Below are 18,834 nucleotides of genomic sequence, written 5' to 3'. Positions count from 1 at the left end.
AGACGTTTTTAGCAAAAAAGTTCTCATGGTGATAAAAATAGGTTTGAAACAGTATGACTCTGTCTTTAAGATTCAGTTTCAGATAGTAATAATAAAATTACATAAACAAAGACAACAAGGTAACAACATCAAATGGTCTATAATGGCAAAAAGATGACACTATTATTCCCAAGTTTACGAATCACAACCAAAAAGGAACCAAACACTTAATCACTTGGTAAGCCAAGGATATACGTCAGGCGATGAAGGAAGCCTCGCTGTTAAAACCTCAACACCAGTCTCCGTTACCAATAGGGTATGCTCAAACTGAGCGCTGCGTTTTCCATCTGCGGTAACTGCAGTCCATCCATCAGGCCATGTTCGATCCCTCCACCCCCCTATCATGACAATGCCCTTATGGTTGTAAATAGATAACTCAAGTATGGAGTAACAAATTTAAAACATTTAACGAATGCAGGTTAAGGACATTTAACATTGAACTCACCTGCGTTGATCATTGGCTCGATTGTGAAAGTCTGACCTGCTTTCATCACTCCAACTGCTTTGTTTCCTGATTTTGAGGTTAAGGACGTTTACACTGGAATAGACTAACAAGACAACAACATACCATCTCACGAAATTCTAAAGTAACAAAGGATACTTGCATAGTGAGGAATGTTTGGAGCACAATGGAAGAGATCTCCAATACCATGACCACAATAAGATCTCACCTGTTTAACCACAAGTCAGTTTTTAAGTATACAGACAGGTGCTGTGATTATCCTAAACAGCCTATAAAGAAATCAAGACTTTACCACTGATAACCCAGACATTGTAGCATGGCGGTTGACTATCTCTCCAATTTCACGAAATCTTACTCCAGGTTTAACTGAAAGAGACAAGCATAGAAAGTCTTAGCATCTCTTCTCAATTTTTGAATATATTACAGTCAAAACATAAAAGCTAAGAGCAGGTAAGAACTTAGCACCTACCAATTGCTATAGCTTTCTCCAGGCACTCGTATGTGCACTTAACCAGTTGACGTGATGCTTCGTCAACGTTTCCAACAAAGTATGTCTCATTAAGGTCACCTACCGATAAATCATTCCATGAGACGGCAAATCTCAACAAGCAACAAATATAAATATCATTTTTTCAGCAGGAGAATAACTTACCATGGCAACCTTTATAACAGACTGTTACATCCACATTTACTATATCACCATCTTCTAGTTTCCTTAAGCAATTAAAGCACGAGTGATTAGCGTAAAATTTCCTAGGTCATTTAGCTATTTTGTCAGAAAGGCTCAAATAGGTCTAGATAGTAAGAGCATACCTAGCATCCGGAATTCCATGACAAATTACTTCATTAACAGATCTGAAAGGGAATATTCAGAACATACACTTTATAAGCAGAGGGAAAACATGGTAGGGTGATAACGTAAACACAAAAGAAGTACCTACGTGCAGCAAGATTTCGGAAAGAAATAGTAGTTGAGGGGCGATGGATATCCTCCTGCCAGAACATAAGATTATACAATAGTTATAATGTTGCTGTGATGATCTTGAGTGATTGACTTCCGAAAAGGATAAGAAAATCTACAAGATTAAAGTAAACAGTGAATCATAACAGACACAAACCTGCTGCAATAGTTGCTTCATGAACTACTCGATCAATCTCATCAGTAGTCACACCGGGGTGAATCACCCTAGCGGCTGCATCCAGGACCTCTCTGGCAATCTGATAACAGAATATTTTCAAATAAAAATCTTGAAAAAAGCTCAGTGGGAAATGTAGTCCACTGGCATTACAGGAAGGAAAGAAAATAACACTAACTTTACAGGTTTCACGCATTCTCTGGATTTGTTCAGGCGTTTTTATCTACAAGACAACAAAAGACCTTGTTAGCGACAATGAGATAAAAATTTGTGTTCATGGCTCCGGATTCAGGACAATTGAATGAGTAGAGGCTAATCTATCAAGGCATCACCAACCTCAACAACATGTTGTAGATCACTATTCGGTTCAACTTTGGGAGTCCCCTGAAAAAGTGGTAGAAAGTATAACAGGGAATATTAGAAACTATAAAGTCACTGCAAGTCATTGGAAGACAAGTGAGATCTACACAGACAAAGCACAGGGAACTGTTTATATCAATTCGTGTAAAAGTACAAGTCTTGAGACGAAGTCATTCTTAGCTAAATAACTATTACACTAACCAAGACGAAATAATCCAAATTCAACTTTGCTAGTAGTAGAGTACTGGTGCAGCAGAAAAATAAATCCAGATCAGGGCACTTACATCAATTGCCCAGTCAGGTTTCTCAATCTCAGCAGGCACAACACGCTTGGTAGATATGGGATATTGCTTTAGAGGCCTATACAACGCAAGAAGATATAAGAAGTCCAAAGAAGAAGTATCAACATAAAAACATTACACAATATCTAATCAACAAAGAACACTGGGTAATATTGGTTACAAACCCAGTCCAATCAAAGTGTGGAAGCTTAGGTGTTCTAGCCTGGCCTTTCTTGACGCAATAGAGCCAGCCTTGAGAAATAAGATCAGAGTTCTGATCACCGATTGAAGACAGCTGAGCTTTCACATGTACTGATTTGTGCGAGCTCCAAGCTGCCTTGAAACATTCTTGAGTGCTGTGTTAGACATAAGAACGAAAAATCAAAACTTAAGAACTAAAGACTCACCAAATCAAAAAAGGTTAAAGCCAGACACGTACCAGAAAGAGGCTTGTTCACGAGGAAGCTTTAAGTCTATGCATTTCGGACACCTGCGAGTTCAATTCGAATCAAGAGCCATAAATAATGAAACTACGCATATTAAAAAGCCATGAATCCATGTGAACATCAGCATCCCATTCCTCTAACATATACTAAAAGCAACAGTTATCGAAATCATCTATTAAAAACTCGAACTTTGGAGCTAAATTGACTACCAACTATGCAAGTCAAATAGAGAAAAGGAAGAAGAAGAGTAAATACGTACTGAAGATGTGCAGGCTTCTCGCAGCGAGCACAGGAAAGAGTAGCAATGCTCGATGCATCTGATTCACTGGCCATTCAATTCCTTGATTCTCTCGGATTAAGCCAATCAGAGAACAATCTCAAAATCGCCGGTGTGAATTTTGATAGAGAAATAGAGAGACGAGTCTAGGGTTTATCCAAGACTTGATGAAAATTAACATATTCTAAACGACGTCGTGTGACTAAAATAATTCTCTTTTTTGTTTTGTCAACGACTAATAATTCTTCATTATTTATTCTTTTCTAAAATCTGAAAATTCACCGGGAGAAGAGTCTCAGGTTTCACCATCTGTCTTTGAGCGGTTGGGTTCTGGAGAAAAACCTCAGCAGCCCCCTTCTGTTTTCGAAAGGTTGGGATCAAGCAATGAAAAAGCAAGAGAATCTGGCCATCGTAATTCAAATGACAGAGCACACCACTCTCCTTCTGTCTTTGAAAGGTTAGGGTCACAAGCTTCATCTTCTAGCTCAATCTGCAAGGAGAACTCTGTTCATCAAGATCATTCTGCTCATGTGGCAGCTCAATTATCTAATCATTCTGCCTCCTCAGTGGCAGCCAATCGCTCTCACTCTTCTGGTATCTTACCTGAGAATGATAGCAACAAAAACTTGAAAGAAGGGTTGATGGTTAATTCCAACCCTTCGAATTTAAAATGAGGATTCTGAGCTGGAACTGTCAGGGGGTGGGGAATACCCCGACAGTTCGGCACCTGAGGGAAATACGTGGTCTGTATTTCCCAGAGGTTATATTCCTCTGTGAGACTAAGAAGAGAAGAAATTATTTGGAGAATGTGGTAGGCCATCTTGGATTTTTTGATTTGCATACTGTTGAGCCGATAGGGAAGAGTGGTGGTCTAGCTCTAATGTGGAAAGATTCAGTACAGATCAAAGTGCTACAATCTGATAAAAGATTAATTGATGCGTTACTGATATGGCAAGACAAGGAGTTTTACCTCACCTGCATTTATGGTGAACCTGTTCAAGCTGAAAGGGGAGAACTGTGGGAGAGGTTAACAAGACTGGGATTGAGTAGAAGTGGCCCTTGGATGCTAACAGGAGATTTTAATGAGCTTGTGGACCCCTCGGAGAAGATTGGAGGGCCTGCGAGAAAGGAGTCATCCTGCCTTGAATTTAGACAAATGCTGAACTCGTGTGGATTGTGGGAAGTTAATCATTCAGGCTATCAATTTTCATGGTATGGGAATCGCAATGATGAGTTAGTGCAGTGCAGATTGGACCGAACAGTAGCAAACCAAGCTTGGATGGAGCTCTTTCCCCAGGCTAAAGCGACTTATTTACAGAAAATCTGTTCGGATCACAGTCCGCTCATTAATAATCTTGTGGGAGACAACTGGAGGAAATGGGCCGGTTTCAAGTATGACAAGAGATGGGTACAGAGAGAGGGTTTCAAGGATCTATTGTGTAACTTCTGGTCCCAACAATCTACGAAAACAAATGCTCTAATGATGGAGAAAATTGCAAGCTGTAGAAGAGAAATATCTAAGTGGAAAAGAGTCTCAAAGCCAAGTTCTGCTGTTCGGATCCAGGAGCTTCAGTTTAAACTAGATGCTGCTACCAAACAAATTCCTTTTGATAGAAGGGAGCTGGCGAGACTGAAGAAGGAATTGAGTCAGGAATATAATAATGAGGAACAGTTTTGGCAAGAAAAGAGCAGAATTATGTGGATGAGGAATGGGGATAGGAACACAAAGTATTTCCATGCGGCTACCAAGAATAGAAGAGCCCAAAATCGAATCCAGAAACTCATTGATGAAGAGGGTAGGGAATGGACCTCCGATGAAGATCTTGGAAGAGTGGCAGAGGCCTACTTTAAGAAGCTATTTGCATCGGAGGATGTAGGTTACACGGTTGAGGAGTTAGAAAATCTCACGCCTTTAGTCTCTGATCAAATGAATAATAACCTTCTTGCCCCCATTACGAAGGAAGAGGTTCAGAGAGCTACCTTTAGCATCAACCCTCATAAGTGCCCCGGGCCTGATGGAATGAATGGGTTCTTATACCAACAATTTTGGGAGACTATGGGGGATCAGATAACAGAGATGGTTCAGGCATTCTTCAGGTCGGGCAGTATTGAGGAAGGAATGAACAAGACAAATATTTGCCTTATCCCGAAGATCCTCAAAGCTGAGAAAATGACTGACTTCAGACCTATCAGTCTGTGTAACGTGATTTACAAGGTGATTGGGAAGTTGATGGCTAACAGATTAAAGAAGATTCTCCCTAGCCTGATTTCAGAAACTCAAGCGGCTTTTGTTAAGGGCAGACTTATCAGTGACAATATCTTAATAGCTCATGAACTGCTTCATGCCTTGAGTTCGAATAATAAATGTTCTGAGGAGTTCATTGCTATCAAAACTGATATCTCTAAAGCCTATGACCGAGTGGAGTGGCCCTTCTTGGAAAAAGCAATGAGAGGGTTGGGGTTTGCAGATCATTGGATTAGGCTGATAATGGAGTGTGTTAAATCTGTTCGATACCAAGTGCTGATTAATGGGACCCCTCATGGTGAGATCATCCCATCTCGAGGATTAAGGCAAGGTGACCCCCTCTCTCCTTACCTCTTTGTAATTTGTACTGAAATGCTGGTCAAGATGCTACAGTCTGCAGAGCAAAAGAATCAAATTACTGGACTTAAAGTGGCTAGAGGAGCTCCTCCTATCTCCCATCTACTATTTGCAGACGATAGCATGTTCTACTGCAAAGTAAACGATGAAGCATTGGGCCAAATAATCAGGATCATTGAGGAGTACAGTCTTGCCTCAGGGCAGAGAGTTAATTACCTTAAGTCGAGTATCTATTTTGGGAAACACATTTCAGAGGAGAGACGCTGCTTGGTGAAAAGGAAGCTAGGTATTGAACGAGAAGGCGGGGAAGGAGTCTATTTGGGGCTACCAGAATCGTTCCAAGGCTCCAAGGTTGCCACATTGAGTTATTTAAAAGATAGATTGGGGAAGAAGGTCTTGGGGTGGCAATCAAACTTCCTCTCTCCTGGTGGGAAGGAGATACTCCTCAAGGCAGTGGCTATGGCGCTTCCAACCTACACAATGTCATGTTTCAAGATTCCAAAAACGATCTGCCAACAAATCGAATCAGTAATGGCTGAATTTTGGTGGAAGAATAAAAAGGAAGGCAGAGGTTTGCACTGGAAAGCATGGTGCCATCTTAGCAGACCAAAAGCTGTGGGGGGACTTGGATTTAAAGAAATTGAAGCTTTTAATATAGCCCTCTTGGGAAAACAGCTTTGGAGAATGATCACAGAAAAAGACTCCCTAATGGCAAAGGTCTTCAAAAGCAGATATTTCAGTAAATCGGATCCGCTCAATGCTCCATTAGGGTCTCGACCATCGTTTGCTTGGAAGAGTATTTATGAGGCACAAGTTCTCATCAAACAAGGAATTCGGGCAGTGATTGGGAATGGAGAAACTATTAATGTGTGGACAGATCCTTGGATTGGTGCGAAACCGGCGAAGGCTGCCCAAGCGGTGAAGAGATCACACTTAGTAAGTCAGTATGCTGCCAATTCCATTCACGTGGTCAAAGATCTGTTATTGCCGGATGGTCGAGATTGGAACTGGAATTTGGTGTCTCTGTTATTTCCCGATAATACTCAGGAGAACATTTTGGCTCTCAGACCAGGTGGAAAAGAAACAAGGGACAGGTTTACTTGGGAGTATAGTCGGTCTGGTCATTATTCGGTGAAATCAGGATATTGGGTCATGACTGAAATTATTAACCAAAGGAACAATCCCCAAGAGGTCCTACAGCCAAGTCTAGACCCTATCTTCCAACAGATCTGGAAATTGGATGTGCCTCCTAAAATTCACCACTTCCTTTGGCGATGTGTGAATAATTGCCTCTCTGTTGCTAGTAACCTGGCCTATAGGCACCTGGCTAGAGAGAAGAGCTGTGTTAGATGTCCTTCCCATGGAGAAACGGTGAATCATCTACTCTTTAAATGCCCTTTTGCTCGGTTGACTTGGGCAATTTCTCCTCTTCCAGCACCTCCAGGTGGGGAATGGGCTGAATCTTTGTTTAGGAACATGCATCATGTGCTCTCTGTTCATAAATCCCAACCGGAAGAGAGTGATCATCATGCACTGATTCCTTGGATTCTCTGGCGTTTGTGGAAGAACAGAAATGATCTAGTTTTCAAAGGGAGAGAATTCACAGCCCCGCAAGTGATCCTTAAGGCAACAGAGGACATGGATGCATGGAATAATCGTAAGGAACCACAACCCCAAGTGACAAGCTCTACACGTGATCGGTGTGTAAAATGGCAACCCCCTTCTCACGGGTGGGTGAAATGTAACACAGATGGTGCATGGTCTAAGGATTTGGGTAATTGTGGAGTTGGTTGGGTTTTGAGAAATCATACAGGAAGATTGTTGTGGTTGGGGTTGCGGGCCCTACCAAGCCAACAATCTGTGCTGGAGACTGAAGTTGAAGCTCTCAGATGGGCAGTTCTTTCTTTGTCAAGATTCAACTACAGGAGAGTGATCTTTGAGTCGGATTCTCAATACCTAGTATCTTTGATTCAGAATGAAATGGACATCCCGAGTTTAGCTCCAAGAATCCAAGATATTAGGAACTTACTTCGGCACTTTGAGGAGGTTAAGTTTCAGTTTACGAGACGCGAAGGGAATAACGTGGCTGATAGAACTGCAAGGGAGTCTCTTTCTCTAATGAACTATGACCCCAAAATGTATTCTATTACGCCAGATTGGATTAAAAATCTTGTGGATTTAGAAACAGTGTAATTGTTCTTTGGAAAATATAAAGTTGTTGTTGAGCAAAAAAAAAAAAAAAAAAAAAAAATCTGAAAATTCACAATAACGTTTTTTTCCTATCTTATATAGCAGATGTTCAAAAAAAAAAAAAAAAAAAAAAACGTTTTTTTCCAATCTCTATGAATTTGCATCCAATTTTGTAGAATCAACTAAAAACATTGATGACCAAAGAAAGAACACACACACAAATTGCTTTACTACATACACCCGACCCAATTGTTCCATAGGTGGCCCAATTAGCATTTACACCAGACTTGTAAAGGGCCCAATTACTTACTACATACTATCTCATGCATGCGGCGGGCTCCAAGTCCATAGCCAATTTTAACTACATTAAGAACAAATATATTCCAAAAATATACCAATTTGTTTTACTTTCACTAAGATGTTCACTTAAATAAAAATAAAATCTCACAGTAAACTCAACTTTTTAAAAAAAAAATTATGCTTTTATGTATTCTCAGATCTCAATTCTCATGCATGAGGAGGGCTTGTCTCTGCTTTTGTTTTTTTGTTTTTTTTGTTTTTTTTTAAAAAAAGTTAAAAGTCTATGCCTTTGTTTACAAAATTTAAGACACATAGATGATATCTCAGATTTAAAAGTATGCTAAATGTTATACTCTCTAGTAAAAGGTTAAGCGACAACCAATTGTCTTATCTTAAACGTTGAAACCATCTAGAAAATAAATTGTCTTTGGTTTTTGGATGTTTTCTGATAATTGAAACAGTTTCCCATTTTCGTAAATAAGAATTAAAGTAGCTTCACCTGAAAAGTACGAATGGTTACTTGAAAATCACGATAAGCTATCAAGTTTATAAGGCTTCAGCCATGTTTTCCAATATAGTGTATCGAAAGTATTAAGATTTGCAATATAGTGTATCTACTCAGTTTAAGTTTTATAGTTCATTAGTCCATAATATCAAAATTTTCTTATTTATTTGATAGTCTACTCTGCTTAATTATACGTACCATTTGAGTACTTGGACAAGAACAAAATTTTTGTTAAATCAGAAATAGTGAACTGATGCGAGTGGCGTTGGCAACACCTAGTTGTAAAAAAAAGAGATGGATAACAACAAAATCTGAAATAGTGAAATGATTAGGATCGAGGCCAAAACGAAGACAGCCAAACAAAGTCTTTGCGGGCCTTTAACGGAAACTTGAGTTATAAGTAATCAGTACATTATAGTCTTATACTAAACTATTGTGGAAAATCGAATATTCCATTTCATTACTTAAAATGAGAAAGTTTCAATATAATATTCGTACGTCCTTTCGATAACGAGGTTTTAACGATCTTAATTAAAGTCTATCTATTATTGCTACAACTACTTGTACCTCTTTTCTTTTGCGTGAGAATTTTAAAAACTAATGTGTGTTCATTTTACATATAGATATGATTAATACAGATTAGATGTGTGTTGATTAACGCATATATGCACTGCCGCATATAATTTTAAAATATGTCAGGATTGCTTCAAAATTAGGTCTTAGCTAACATGACTGCTGGTTGCCTGGTCATGTACAAATTAGATCAAAATCGGCTTAATTTTTTTGTTTTTTGAAAGATTTTTTTTTTAAAAAACGGTTGCTTCAAAATAACAGATTATAATTATTTTTCATTTTATAAAGCTGACTTCTTCTTTTTTTTTGCCCAAGCTAAATTTTTTAAAAATTAAGCAAAAAAAAATTGTCTCTGCGAAGGTGAGAGCATCATAATGTGTCCTTACGAATGTCAACAAAAACAAAACTGTCCCTATGGAGGTGATAAATATCGTCAACCGAATAGTTGTTTTTTAATATTTGTAAGTATATTCATGATGTAATTTTGTCAAACGATCGAGTAGATTGTGATAGTACTCAAATTGGTGATTACCTCTTCATATACATAGTTGATTTTTAGTTTTTTCCTGAATATGAAATTTCTATGGATAATCCATGAGAAGACTGATTAACTTCCAGAGTCAAATCATATCGTTTTATCGATCGTTACTTCATCTTCAAAGCTTTTATTCAAAAACAATTAATTTCGTTACCTATAAAATAAGGAACGTGTTAATACTATTTTGTGGCCGTGCTTAAAAAGTCAACTTAGACCAAATGATAATGTTGGTAATCTACTCATGGATTGAGACCTCTCTACGGCTTCTGGTAGTTTTTGAAACCTCGTTTCTTCCGTCGACGTTACGTGTAACGCAGTCTTGCTTTGAACGAGGACGTTTCAAAAACCCATAGCTAGAATATGATACTTATACCAATTAAGTAAACATTCAAACAAAGTCTAATCTCTTTACAACACAATTCTTTTTTGGATTTTGATTTTAACCATAAACCAAAAAGAGAGAGTCTGATTAAGTGAGCACAAAAGTGAAAATTTTACATTATTGTGTAAGAGATTTTTTTTTTTAAAAGAAAAAATATTCTTGGGCATGCTATTGAGGACCGCCCAATAATGACCACAACAATCTGTGATGTTTTATATTTAGCTCGCATAAAAACTGTCTTTGTAGTCTCGACCAAGCGGTCGTACATGTGTTTAGTATTTATTTATTATAATAGTAAAAAATGTATTAAAAATAAACATGAACTAATTAACCTATAAAATGTAACTGAAAATTATTAAAAACCATATTGATTTCCTTTGACTACTTCTTTTTATGCCAATAACTTCACATATGATCACTTTAAAACCATAACACTCACCAATCTTTTTGTTTATCTAAAGTTAAGGCGGATTGTTTAGCTCTATACTATAGATTATGATTTTTCGAAGTTACTTTTATTAAAAACAAATCTCCAAATTGGGTGATGTGTAATTGTTTTTAAAAAAAAACTTGCCAATCTATTTCAAACTGAAATCAATATATGATCATCCACAATTTGTGTAGTGGATCCTATTCAAAATTAACACGTTCTTAAATTGGTCCGACCGATCCAATCCCAAGTTCGATCTTATGATAAGGTTTTGTTGAGATAAATGAGTAGGAAAGTCTATCATCTCAAAACGTCTTTAAAATATTACAATATATAAAAATGTAACAAAACATATAATAATAAATCATGGAATCAAACCAATTATCTACTCATTACTAATTTTGTTCACAAACTCCAAATTCTCTAAGTGTCACGGTATTAGGTAGGTTCGTATTGGATTATTATAAGTAACTAGATTAGAAAAATATAAGAAAAATAAAATCAATATGATCTGACTATGACGATGATGCCGCCTTTCTCATTACTGGTTTTTAATTCGTACTCGTGACAGTGTGTGTTTTTTCTCTTACTTGATAGTATTACGTTAATTAGTTATGAGTTCTCAATTCAAACGTTGGCGGGGTACATTTCTAGTATTAGAAACATATATAGCTTTGCATTGCATGTAACCAATTCTTCAACCTCTTAATAATCAGATTCTGGACGGGATAAGATCATTTGTATCTTTTGCGTTTAAATATTAGATGATCTACCTACCATCGTCTTACGTATTCTCGATTTTTTTATTTTAAAAGAGACCAAACATATATATAATAATAAAATGGTTTGGATCTATTATCTATATATGTTTCCTTAACAACTTAATTAGTTTAAGGCTTAAGCACAGTTGACAAACATCTAAAATTTTGTCCACCAGCCCGGAGATTTCATAGTTCCATTCTACCCACCAAAACAAGAGCCCTTTCAATATATATAGGGCTATTCAAACATGAACTTTAACCCCACAAATTTTTTTATCTATTATTATTGAAAGAAATAACTATGATTCGTTAGATATCATGATTCTATAATTAGTTGGACGATACTAATGATATTTTTTCGTAATTAGATAAATAGGTAATTTTGTGTGGATAGTTCATTTGGTGAACAAAGTTCTCTTGCATACAAACTTTTCACTGGGAAAAACAGTGTATATTTTATCAAAGTATTATCAACTATAATTGGTTCCAGATCTCTAAAGATTATTATAAGATCAAAAACCTTTTCTGTAGTTTTTGTGTATGAAAAAAAGATTAATAGTTTAGCTAGAAAACCTTTAGGAAATCATCTTTTATGTAGTCAATCTGATTATGTACACAAGAAGTCAATAAACTACCCAAAAAAAAAAGTTCACCAATTTCAAAATACTTCTATAGTTATATTTCACCTAGAAATAGCATCATGAACCAATTATCAAAATAAGAATAAACAGAATCTTTATTAAAAAAAAGTACCCCGGCCCTTTATACTGTCTTTTGTGCAAATTGATGATGGTCGTATACAGTGTGCGCTACGGCAAGGAGACGATTATATTGATTAAAAAAACTTCTGCATACAGTATTGCGAAGTTAACGTCGACGTTTGATATGTCTTTGTGGATAGCGATTACATGTTTAAGTCAATTGAGTTTAAGTCCCATAGACGCGTTTATGCCAGTAAGATTATTAAATTTGAGAAAGAAAAAATATAAAGGGTAGACTAGTTACGATTTATGCGTATTCGTAAACCTATTATTTTCTTGCTATCACATTTAATCTGTGTCCAATACTTTGTACCAAGATTAGATTGTAGACTGATTTTTTTCTGGTTATTACTGAATATCACACTAAAATTTGTTTCGTGGTCAAATCAAAGCGTATTAGTATACACGTCAAAAAGATAGCACAAACAAGAAAATTAAAATTCAAAATTGAGAATATATGACGGCATGATCGTTACCAATCCATTGGTTGGTATAAACATATATACTTTTCTTTTTTGCTTCAACTACAATGAAATTACATATTAATATATTTGATTATTAATTTAAATTAAAAAACATAAGTCCCCACATCTATATAAACACATCGATTCAAGACTCAAATCTCATCAATCAAAATCTTCAAACACAAACTTCTCGTTTCTCAAAACATTTGGTCTTATGATGGCTTTTCGAGCTTATATTATTAACTTTGTGATCTTATGCATTCTCGTGGCATCGACCGTTTCCGGGTACAACCAGAAAGACGTGAAAGCATGGTGCAGCCAAACTCCAAACCCTAAACCTTGCGAGTATTTCTTAACCCATAACTCAAACAATGAACCCATAAAGTCTGAATCCGAGTTTCTCAAAATCTCAATGAAACTCGTATTAGACCGAGCCATCCTCGCCAAAACCCACGCGTTCACACTAGGACCAAAGTGCCGTGACACACGTGAAAAAGCAGCGTGGGAAGATTGTATCAAGCTCTACGACCTCACCGTCTCTAAAATCAACGAGACAATGGACCCAAACGTGAAGTGCTCAAAACTCGACGCGCAAACATGGCTAAGCACGGCTCTAACCAATCTTGACACATGTCGAGCTGGGTTCTTAGAGCTTGGTGTTACCGATATTGTCCTTCCTTTGATGTCAAACAACGTCTCGAATCTTCTATGCAACACACTCGCCATTAACAAAGTTCCTTTCAACTACACCCCACCCGAGAAAGACGGGTTCCCTTCGTGGGTCAAACCTGGTGACCGGAAACTTTTGCAAAGCTCGACGCCAAAAGATAACGCAGTGGTGGCGAAAGACGGATCTGGCAATTTTAAGACGATAAAAGAAGCGATTGATGCTGCTTCGGGGAGTGGTAGGTTCGTTATATATGTGAAGCAAGGCGTTTACAGTGAGAACCTTGAGATTCGGAAAAAGAATGTCATGTTGAGAGGTGATGGTATAGGGAAGACGATTATTACCGGAAGCAAAAGTGTTGGAGGAGGAACGACAACCTTTAACTCAGCTACTGTCGGTACGTATGGTTACAAAACAACAATTGATTAATTTTGTTTATTTTAGTGATGAGATATATACTATATAATATAATATGGTTTAGTTTGCAAAATCTTACGTGCATGAACACACCAAACTAGATAGCAAAATTGAAAGGGATATAAAAAAAACACGCACAGGTCTTGAATTTAAGATTTGGTCTAGAATTTTCTACAATTATAGGTTAATATATTTTTCTTGAAAAAAATAATAATTGGTCCGTACAGTTTTATGATAGTGAAAAGTCATAAAACATATAAGTCAACGCAGTTTTTTTTTAGGTTTGATAATATCGTGAAATGAGTCAATGACACATAAGCTGTTTATTTTTTCCCGTAAGTTTTACCAAATAAAATTGTACAAGATCACATATTTTACGAATAATTGATTTATAAGCTAATTGTAGTTAAATATAAATCTTGACGATTAATATATATATATATATATATATATATATATCCTACTTACTAAAAAAAAATTATTCAAAATTTCGATCATAATTAATCGGCTTTCTCAAAATTTCGATCATAATTAATCGGTTTTCTCACATTATTGCAGCGGCGGTCGGAGACGGGTTTATAGCTCGTGGGATCACGTTTCGAAACACGGCGGGTGCAAGCAACGAACAAGCGGTAGCTCTAAGATCCGGGTCGGATCTGTCAGTTTTTTACCAATGCAGTTTCGAAGCTTACCAAGACACACTCTACGTTCACTCCAACCGTCAGTTTTACCGCGATTGCGACGTTTATGGAACTGTCGATTTTATCTTCGGAAACGCAGCCGCGGTTCTCCAGAACTGCAACATTTTCGCACGTCGTCCTCGTAGTAAGACCAACACAATCACAGCTCAAGGAAGATCCGACCCGAATCAAAACACGGGGATTATTATCCACAACTCTCGGGTCACGGCCGCTTCGGATCTTCGACCCGTTTTGGGATCCACAAAGACTTATTTGGGTAGACCTTGGAGACAATATTCTAGGACGGTTTTTATGAAGACTTCTCTTGATAGTTTGATTGATCCACGTGGCTGGCTCGAGTGGGATGGTAATTTCGCTTTGAAGACTTTGTTCTATGCTGAGTTTCAAAATACGGGTCCGGGTGCTTCAACTTCGGGTCGGGTCACATGGCCAGGGTTTCGGGTCCTTGGTTCTGCTTCAGAGGCTTCCAAGTTTACTGTTGGTACTTTCCTCGCCGGTGGCTCTTGGATTCCATCTAGCGTGCCGTTCACTTCTGGTCTCTAGTGAATATATGGTATGATGCAAAGTTGTATATACAACGCAATTGATTCGTCTATTACAAAGAATAAATATTGTTTGTTACATTATAGAAACTATTGTATAATTTTATGTATTACAATCATTTATGCAATTTCATTTTTCTGTAAAGATATTGTATTCTTTCTCATCTGAAATATAATGTCATATGATCGATGATTCTATTAGGTTTGTTTTTTTAACTCTAGATGATTCTATTACTGTTTTCAGTTTTAACAAAAAAAAATGATTTAAGTCGAGTCATTATTGTGTTGACTTGAGGCGAATGTCGAATATTATGGATCTTATGGCCCATTAACCTTCTCCATAACCCAAACCATGACCCAGTGTTATGTTAATAACTACCCTAAGATATTTCATAAAAGTGTATAAATTAATACAAATTGAGTTCTCCTTTGTTAATAAAAATAGAATCATAATGGAGGTTTTCATTAGATTAACAAAGAAGATACCCGAATATAAAGTTTCTTACATATATACTCAAAACAATACTTGTTATAAAAACTATGATAAAACATCAAAGCAAAAGTAATATATAAATTAATTGGGAACATAACATAAATTATGAGTTTATTGTTCTTAAAAAGATGTAATTATATATGTGTTGATATATGTACGACAACATGGAATATGTAAATTTGAACCCCTTTTTTTTGAACTTTAGTGTAACCCATTATGTTACAAGTTCTGGTCACATGTAGATATATGATACATTCATCTAATGGCCTCATGCAGCAACAAGTTGGTATATTCTTTTTGTATGGACCAAAACCGTTAATGGTTCGACCACACAAGCAAATTAATGTCAACTCAATAATTAAATCTTAAACTTGGACCAATCTATAACTCAAGCCAAATTATAGATCTATCAACCTATGAAAATTATTTGTCTAGTTGCGGATCTGCGATTAATACACCTGAAAATGAAAGATCCCACCGATAGATAATATGCATATTACAGGTCAAGTGGAGAAAGTTATTCCAAGAACCGTGGCATGTATTATTTCCATAACTTAGTTTCTATTTACAACTACTGAAGCAGTGCCCGAGCCGGCACGTCGTTTATCGTTTTCCGTTCATACATGCATGCATTGATTGTACGGATATTTGTAATTAACATCATAACATGTTTGGTTCGTCTCTGAGATTACGATTCATGTTATGCGTAAGTGCGTAGATTCTCACTAAGTGTTTAAATAAATCAGATTTAATTTCGACTATGTATGTATGTGTGTGAACATTTTGAAAAATGTGTAACCAGAAGTCAAAAAGTCAAAATATATAGATAAATTAGTTGTTCTTTCGGATATCAATCGCATCGCGACGCTCATTTTAGAATTGAACATCTTTCACGTCAAAGTGTTTCGTATCCAAATCAGACAAGGCAACCACAAAAGCCAAAATATTTTGTCGTCTAACCTAGCTAGGCCTAGCCATACTTAAATAGTATTCGAAATATATTTATTTGGGTATAAGTAGTATTCAAAATATATAATTAGTTAGTGGGAATAAGCAAGCAACAAACATATCCTTGCAATTGATAGCTAAAAATCTTGAGTAGACCCATATAGAGAATAGAATCGTGTTACACTTTTCCTTTGGTGTTTCATCACCAATTTCCATTTCATCTTTATATCAATGTCCAAAGACAGTATACCACTAAGTGTCCCCATGCTAATCACATCATTATCGATAATCACTATTAGACTCTTAATAATTATTTACGTTATCAGCTTACTGTATAATTGAGACTATCACAAGAAAAGTGTAAAGTGACAAAAAGTAACAAGATTAGAAAATGGTAAATGAAAGGGAACAATATCTACAAAGAAAATAAAAGCTTGAAAATCCTAAGAACTATTTCCATAATTGTCTTCAATTGCGGCAATGACGGCCCCATGGAAATACCCGAGAACTTGACCCCGATGCGATCCGGGTCTTGACCCGTTCGAAATCTGAATACAGACAAGGAATAGTGATACCTCCTTCGTGGCAAAATCCGTACTCTTTTTCGGCTTCTCGAAGCAGCTCACCGAACAAAGGATGGTTAAAGTAAACGATGGGTACCAAAACTCTATGACAGTCGCCGTCTTTTTGACCCACGTAGATAGCTAAGTGTCCCCTTGGAACCGGGTCGGCTTTCTTATGATCAACGGGTATGTATGCGGATCTTCTCGTAGACCTGCGTCTGAAACTTTGCTTGAGACGTTGGCCCCAACTTTTGAGTTTGGCTAATGGTCTCATCAGCATGCAAGCTTGCTGGGTCGAGTGTATCCGGTTGTATCCTGAACGTTGGATCCGGGTTTTGCGAAAGATCCATCTTGAGACTCGTCTCCCGATTCTAAACCCTATGATCTTCCTCATCTTCTTATAGCTAACTTTAAAAAACAGTTTTTGTCACAAAACTACACTTTTTGAGAGATCTGAGAGGAAATAGAGATTAAGAGAGTGAGACGAGACATGGACTAACGAGTCAAATAAAGAGTGATTCATTTGAACGAGAATAAATAAATATATCAATCTTTTTTACATTTTCTTGATTTTCTCTATAAGAAAGAAAAAAAAAAAGACAATTTCTAGGGAAAACACAAATTCGAAAATGATGTGAACGGACAAAGAAGAAATGCTTTCGATGTATATAAAGTATAAACGTTAAAGAAGAAGAGATCAAGAGAAGAATGAGTGAAAGACAAGAGGTCTTTAAAGGAGTTTATATGGAGTCTAAATAAATGAACGGTTAGATGAAGACTAAGGTCTATGACCGTTGGATTAGATTAAAACTGCCATATTTCTCTTGCTTGGCAGATAGTCCAAACCCGAAGAATCTACATTAAATATGACACGTCCCATTAACCTTTAGCCTACATTTATCATTATCACTGAAACGTTTTGATGGGTTATCAATCACAAATTCACAATACGAAAAAAAACAGTAGTGTCAAACTATTATGGTATTTTAGCGTGTAATTCGTTACGCAGATATTATTATCTATGGTTGATTTTGAATCTGAAAATATGATCTATCGAAGAAAGGCCTGAAATTATTTTATTATCTGAATATGTTTTGTCGGAGCTTACATGCTTAGCATGTTTGAACTTCGAAGATGAAGACAACTATGCCACCACACGTGTGCTGGCCAAGTGGGACAAAGTTTTGAACCTATTCGGTAACACTCACACGAGATCAAATCCCCACCATCTCATTTTATAATGTCGTTTATTTATTTGTTAGTGATCATCTACTGTTTTTTAATAAGGTTAGTGCCCTAGTGATCATCTACTTGTCTGTGATTTTGTAAAAAATATATATAGAATTAAAATTATATTACGAGAACAAAATGTGTACGGTGTGTCCTCTAGTTGCGTTACTTGTGTACGTTGATGATGGTTGATATATATACATATTCATATCAGGACAAAAAAGCTTTTAAAAAGACCAATAAAGATAGATCTAGTTTTGAGTAATTGGAGGATTCACTAAGCTTTTTGGAGCTAAAATGGTGAATTTCCCACGAATCAAATCTGAGAAGAGAAGCTTTCTATATTTTGAGTTACTTTACACAATTACACGTTCATTTGTAAATTAAGATCGTGTTTGTGCTGCATCCAAAAAATTCTTGGAATTTTAAAGTAATGAAATATAACTAAACAAAATGACCACTAAAAAATAAAATAAAAAGCACATGAGAGATGAGTGATTATACTCTGATAAATTAGCTAACAAAATTATGTATATATAAAAAAGGTTTTATGCAGTGTAAATTGTACTTACACACTTAATCAAAGCAAAACAAAAATATTAAACCGACAATAATACGTAAACCAAAAAACCAATATTCCTTAAAATCAATTTGTGTTTCCAACCGACAAGTTCTTTGTATATATGGTTAATCATATTTTGTTGTAGTCCGTATCCTAGCTAAAAGACGTTTAAACGTTCATAATGGATATGACCCACCCAGCTG

General features: G+C 36.4%; 3 protein-coding genes and 1 pseudogene across 5 annotated transcripts; 2 read left to right on the top strand and 2 right to left on the bottom strand.

Annotated features, from left to right (window-relative positions):
* Positions 1-5: 5 nt before the first annotated feature.
* Positions 6-3,357, bottom strand: MAP1A (methionine aminopeptidase 1A). 2 transcript variants are annotated; one of them, NM_130087.4, is made up of 15 exons: positions 2,985-3,357; positions 2,719-2,769; positions 2,465-2,635; positions 2,283-2,358; positions 1,975-2,022; positions 1,817-1,861; positions 1,621-1,720; positions 1,444-1,495; positions 1,316-1,357; positions 1,155-1,216; positions 972-1,070; positions 795-868; positions 641-710; positions 485-550; positions 11-377 (listed from the first exon to the last, which is right to left on the bottom strand). In NM_130087.4, exons 1-15 carry the CDS (start codon positions 3,056-3,058, stop codon positions 211-213), a joined length of 1,197 nt encoding a protein of 398 aa, NP_182049.1. In that variant the 5' UTR covers positions 3,059-3,357; the 3' UTR covers positions 11-210. The 2 variants fall into 2 exon arrangements, with proteins under 2 accessions (NP_001325142.1, NP_182049.1); NM_001337118.1 differs by having other exon boundaries at positions 6-377; positions 485-710; positions 2,985-3,231.
* Positions 3,358-3,672: 315 nt separating this feature from the next.
* On the top strand, positions 3,673-7,797 carry AT2G45230 (annotated as a pseudogene; the record flags this gene model as incomplete). Its single annotated transcript has 1 exon — positions 3,673-7,797.
* A 4,713-nt stretch (positions 7,798-12,510) lies between these two features.
* Positions 12,511-15,056, top strand: AT2G45220 (Plant invertase/pectin methylesterase inhibitor superfamily). The gene is made up of 2 exons (NM_130085.4): positions 12,511-13,572; positions 14,151-15,056. Exons 1-2 carry the CDS (start codon positions 12,723-12,725, stop codon positions 14,834-14,836), a joined length of 1,536 nt encoding a protein of 511 aa, NP_566038.1. The 5' UTR covers positions 12,511-12,722; the 3' UTR covers positions 14,837-15,056.
* Positions 15,057-16,377: 1,321 nt separating this feature from the next.
* Positions 16,378-17,554, bottom strand: SAUR36 (SAUR-like auxin-responsive protein family). The gene has a single exon (NM_130084.3). The coding sequence runs from the start codon at positions 17,231-17,233 to the stop codon at positions 16,745-16,747; it is 489 nt and encodes a 162-aa protein (NP_182046.1). The 5' UTR covers positions 17,234-17,554; the 3' UTR covers positions 16,378-16,744.
* Positions 17,555-18,834: the final 1,280 nt, after the last annotated feature.

Source organism: Arabidopsis thaliana, chromosome 2, assembly GCF_000001735.4.
Source record: "Arabidopsis thaliana chromosome 2, partial sequence".
In the NCBI taxonomy this organism is placed as follows: Eukaryota; Viridiplantae; Streptophyta; class Magnoliopsida; order Brassicales; family Brassicaceae; genus Arabidopsis; species Arabidopsis thaliana.
This window is presented reverse-complemented; position numbering and strand designations above follow the sequence as displayed.

Coding starts and splice junctions, on each gene's coding strand:
- MAP1A (NM_130087.4), bottom strand. CDS start 3,058: ATGGCCAGTGAATCAGATGCATCGAGCATTGCTACTCTTTCCTGTGCT. Junction 551..640: donor AAACATTCCTCACTATGCAA/GTATCCTTTGTT, acceptor CCTCAAAATCAG/GAAACAAAGCAGTTGGAGTG. Junction 378..484: donor CGAGCCAATGATCAACGCAG/GTGAGTTCAATG, acceptor TTGTCATGATAG/GGGGGTGGAGGGATCGAACA.
- AT2G45220 (NM_130085.4), top strand. CDS start 12,723: ATGATGGCTTTTCGAGCTTATATTATTAACTTTGTGATCTTATGCATT. Junction 13,573..14,150: donor CTTTAACTCAGCTACTGTCG/GTACGTATGGTT, acceptor ACATTATTGCAG/CGGCGGTCGGAGACGGGTTT.
- SAUR36 (NM_130084.3), bottom strand. CDS start 17,233: ATGAGGAAGATCATAGGGTTTAGAATCGGGAGACGAGTCTCAAGATGG.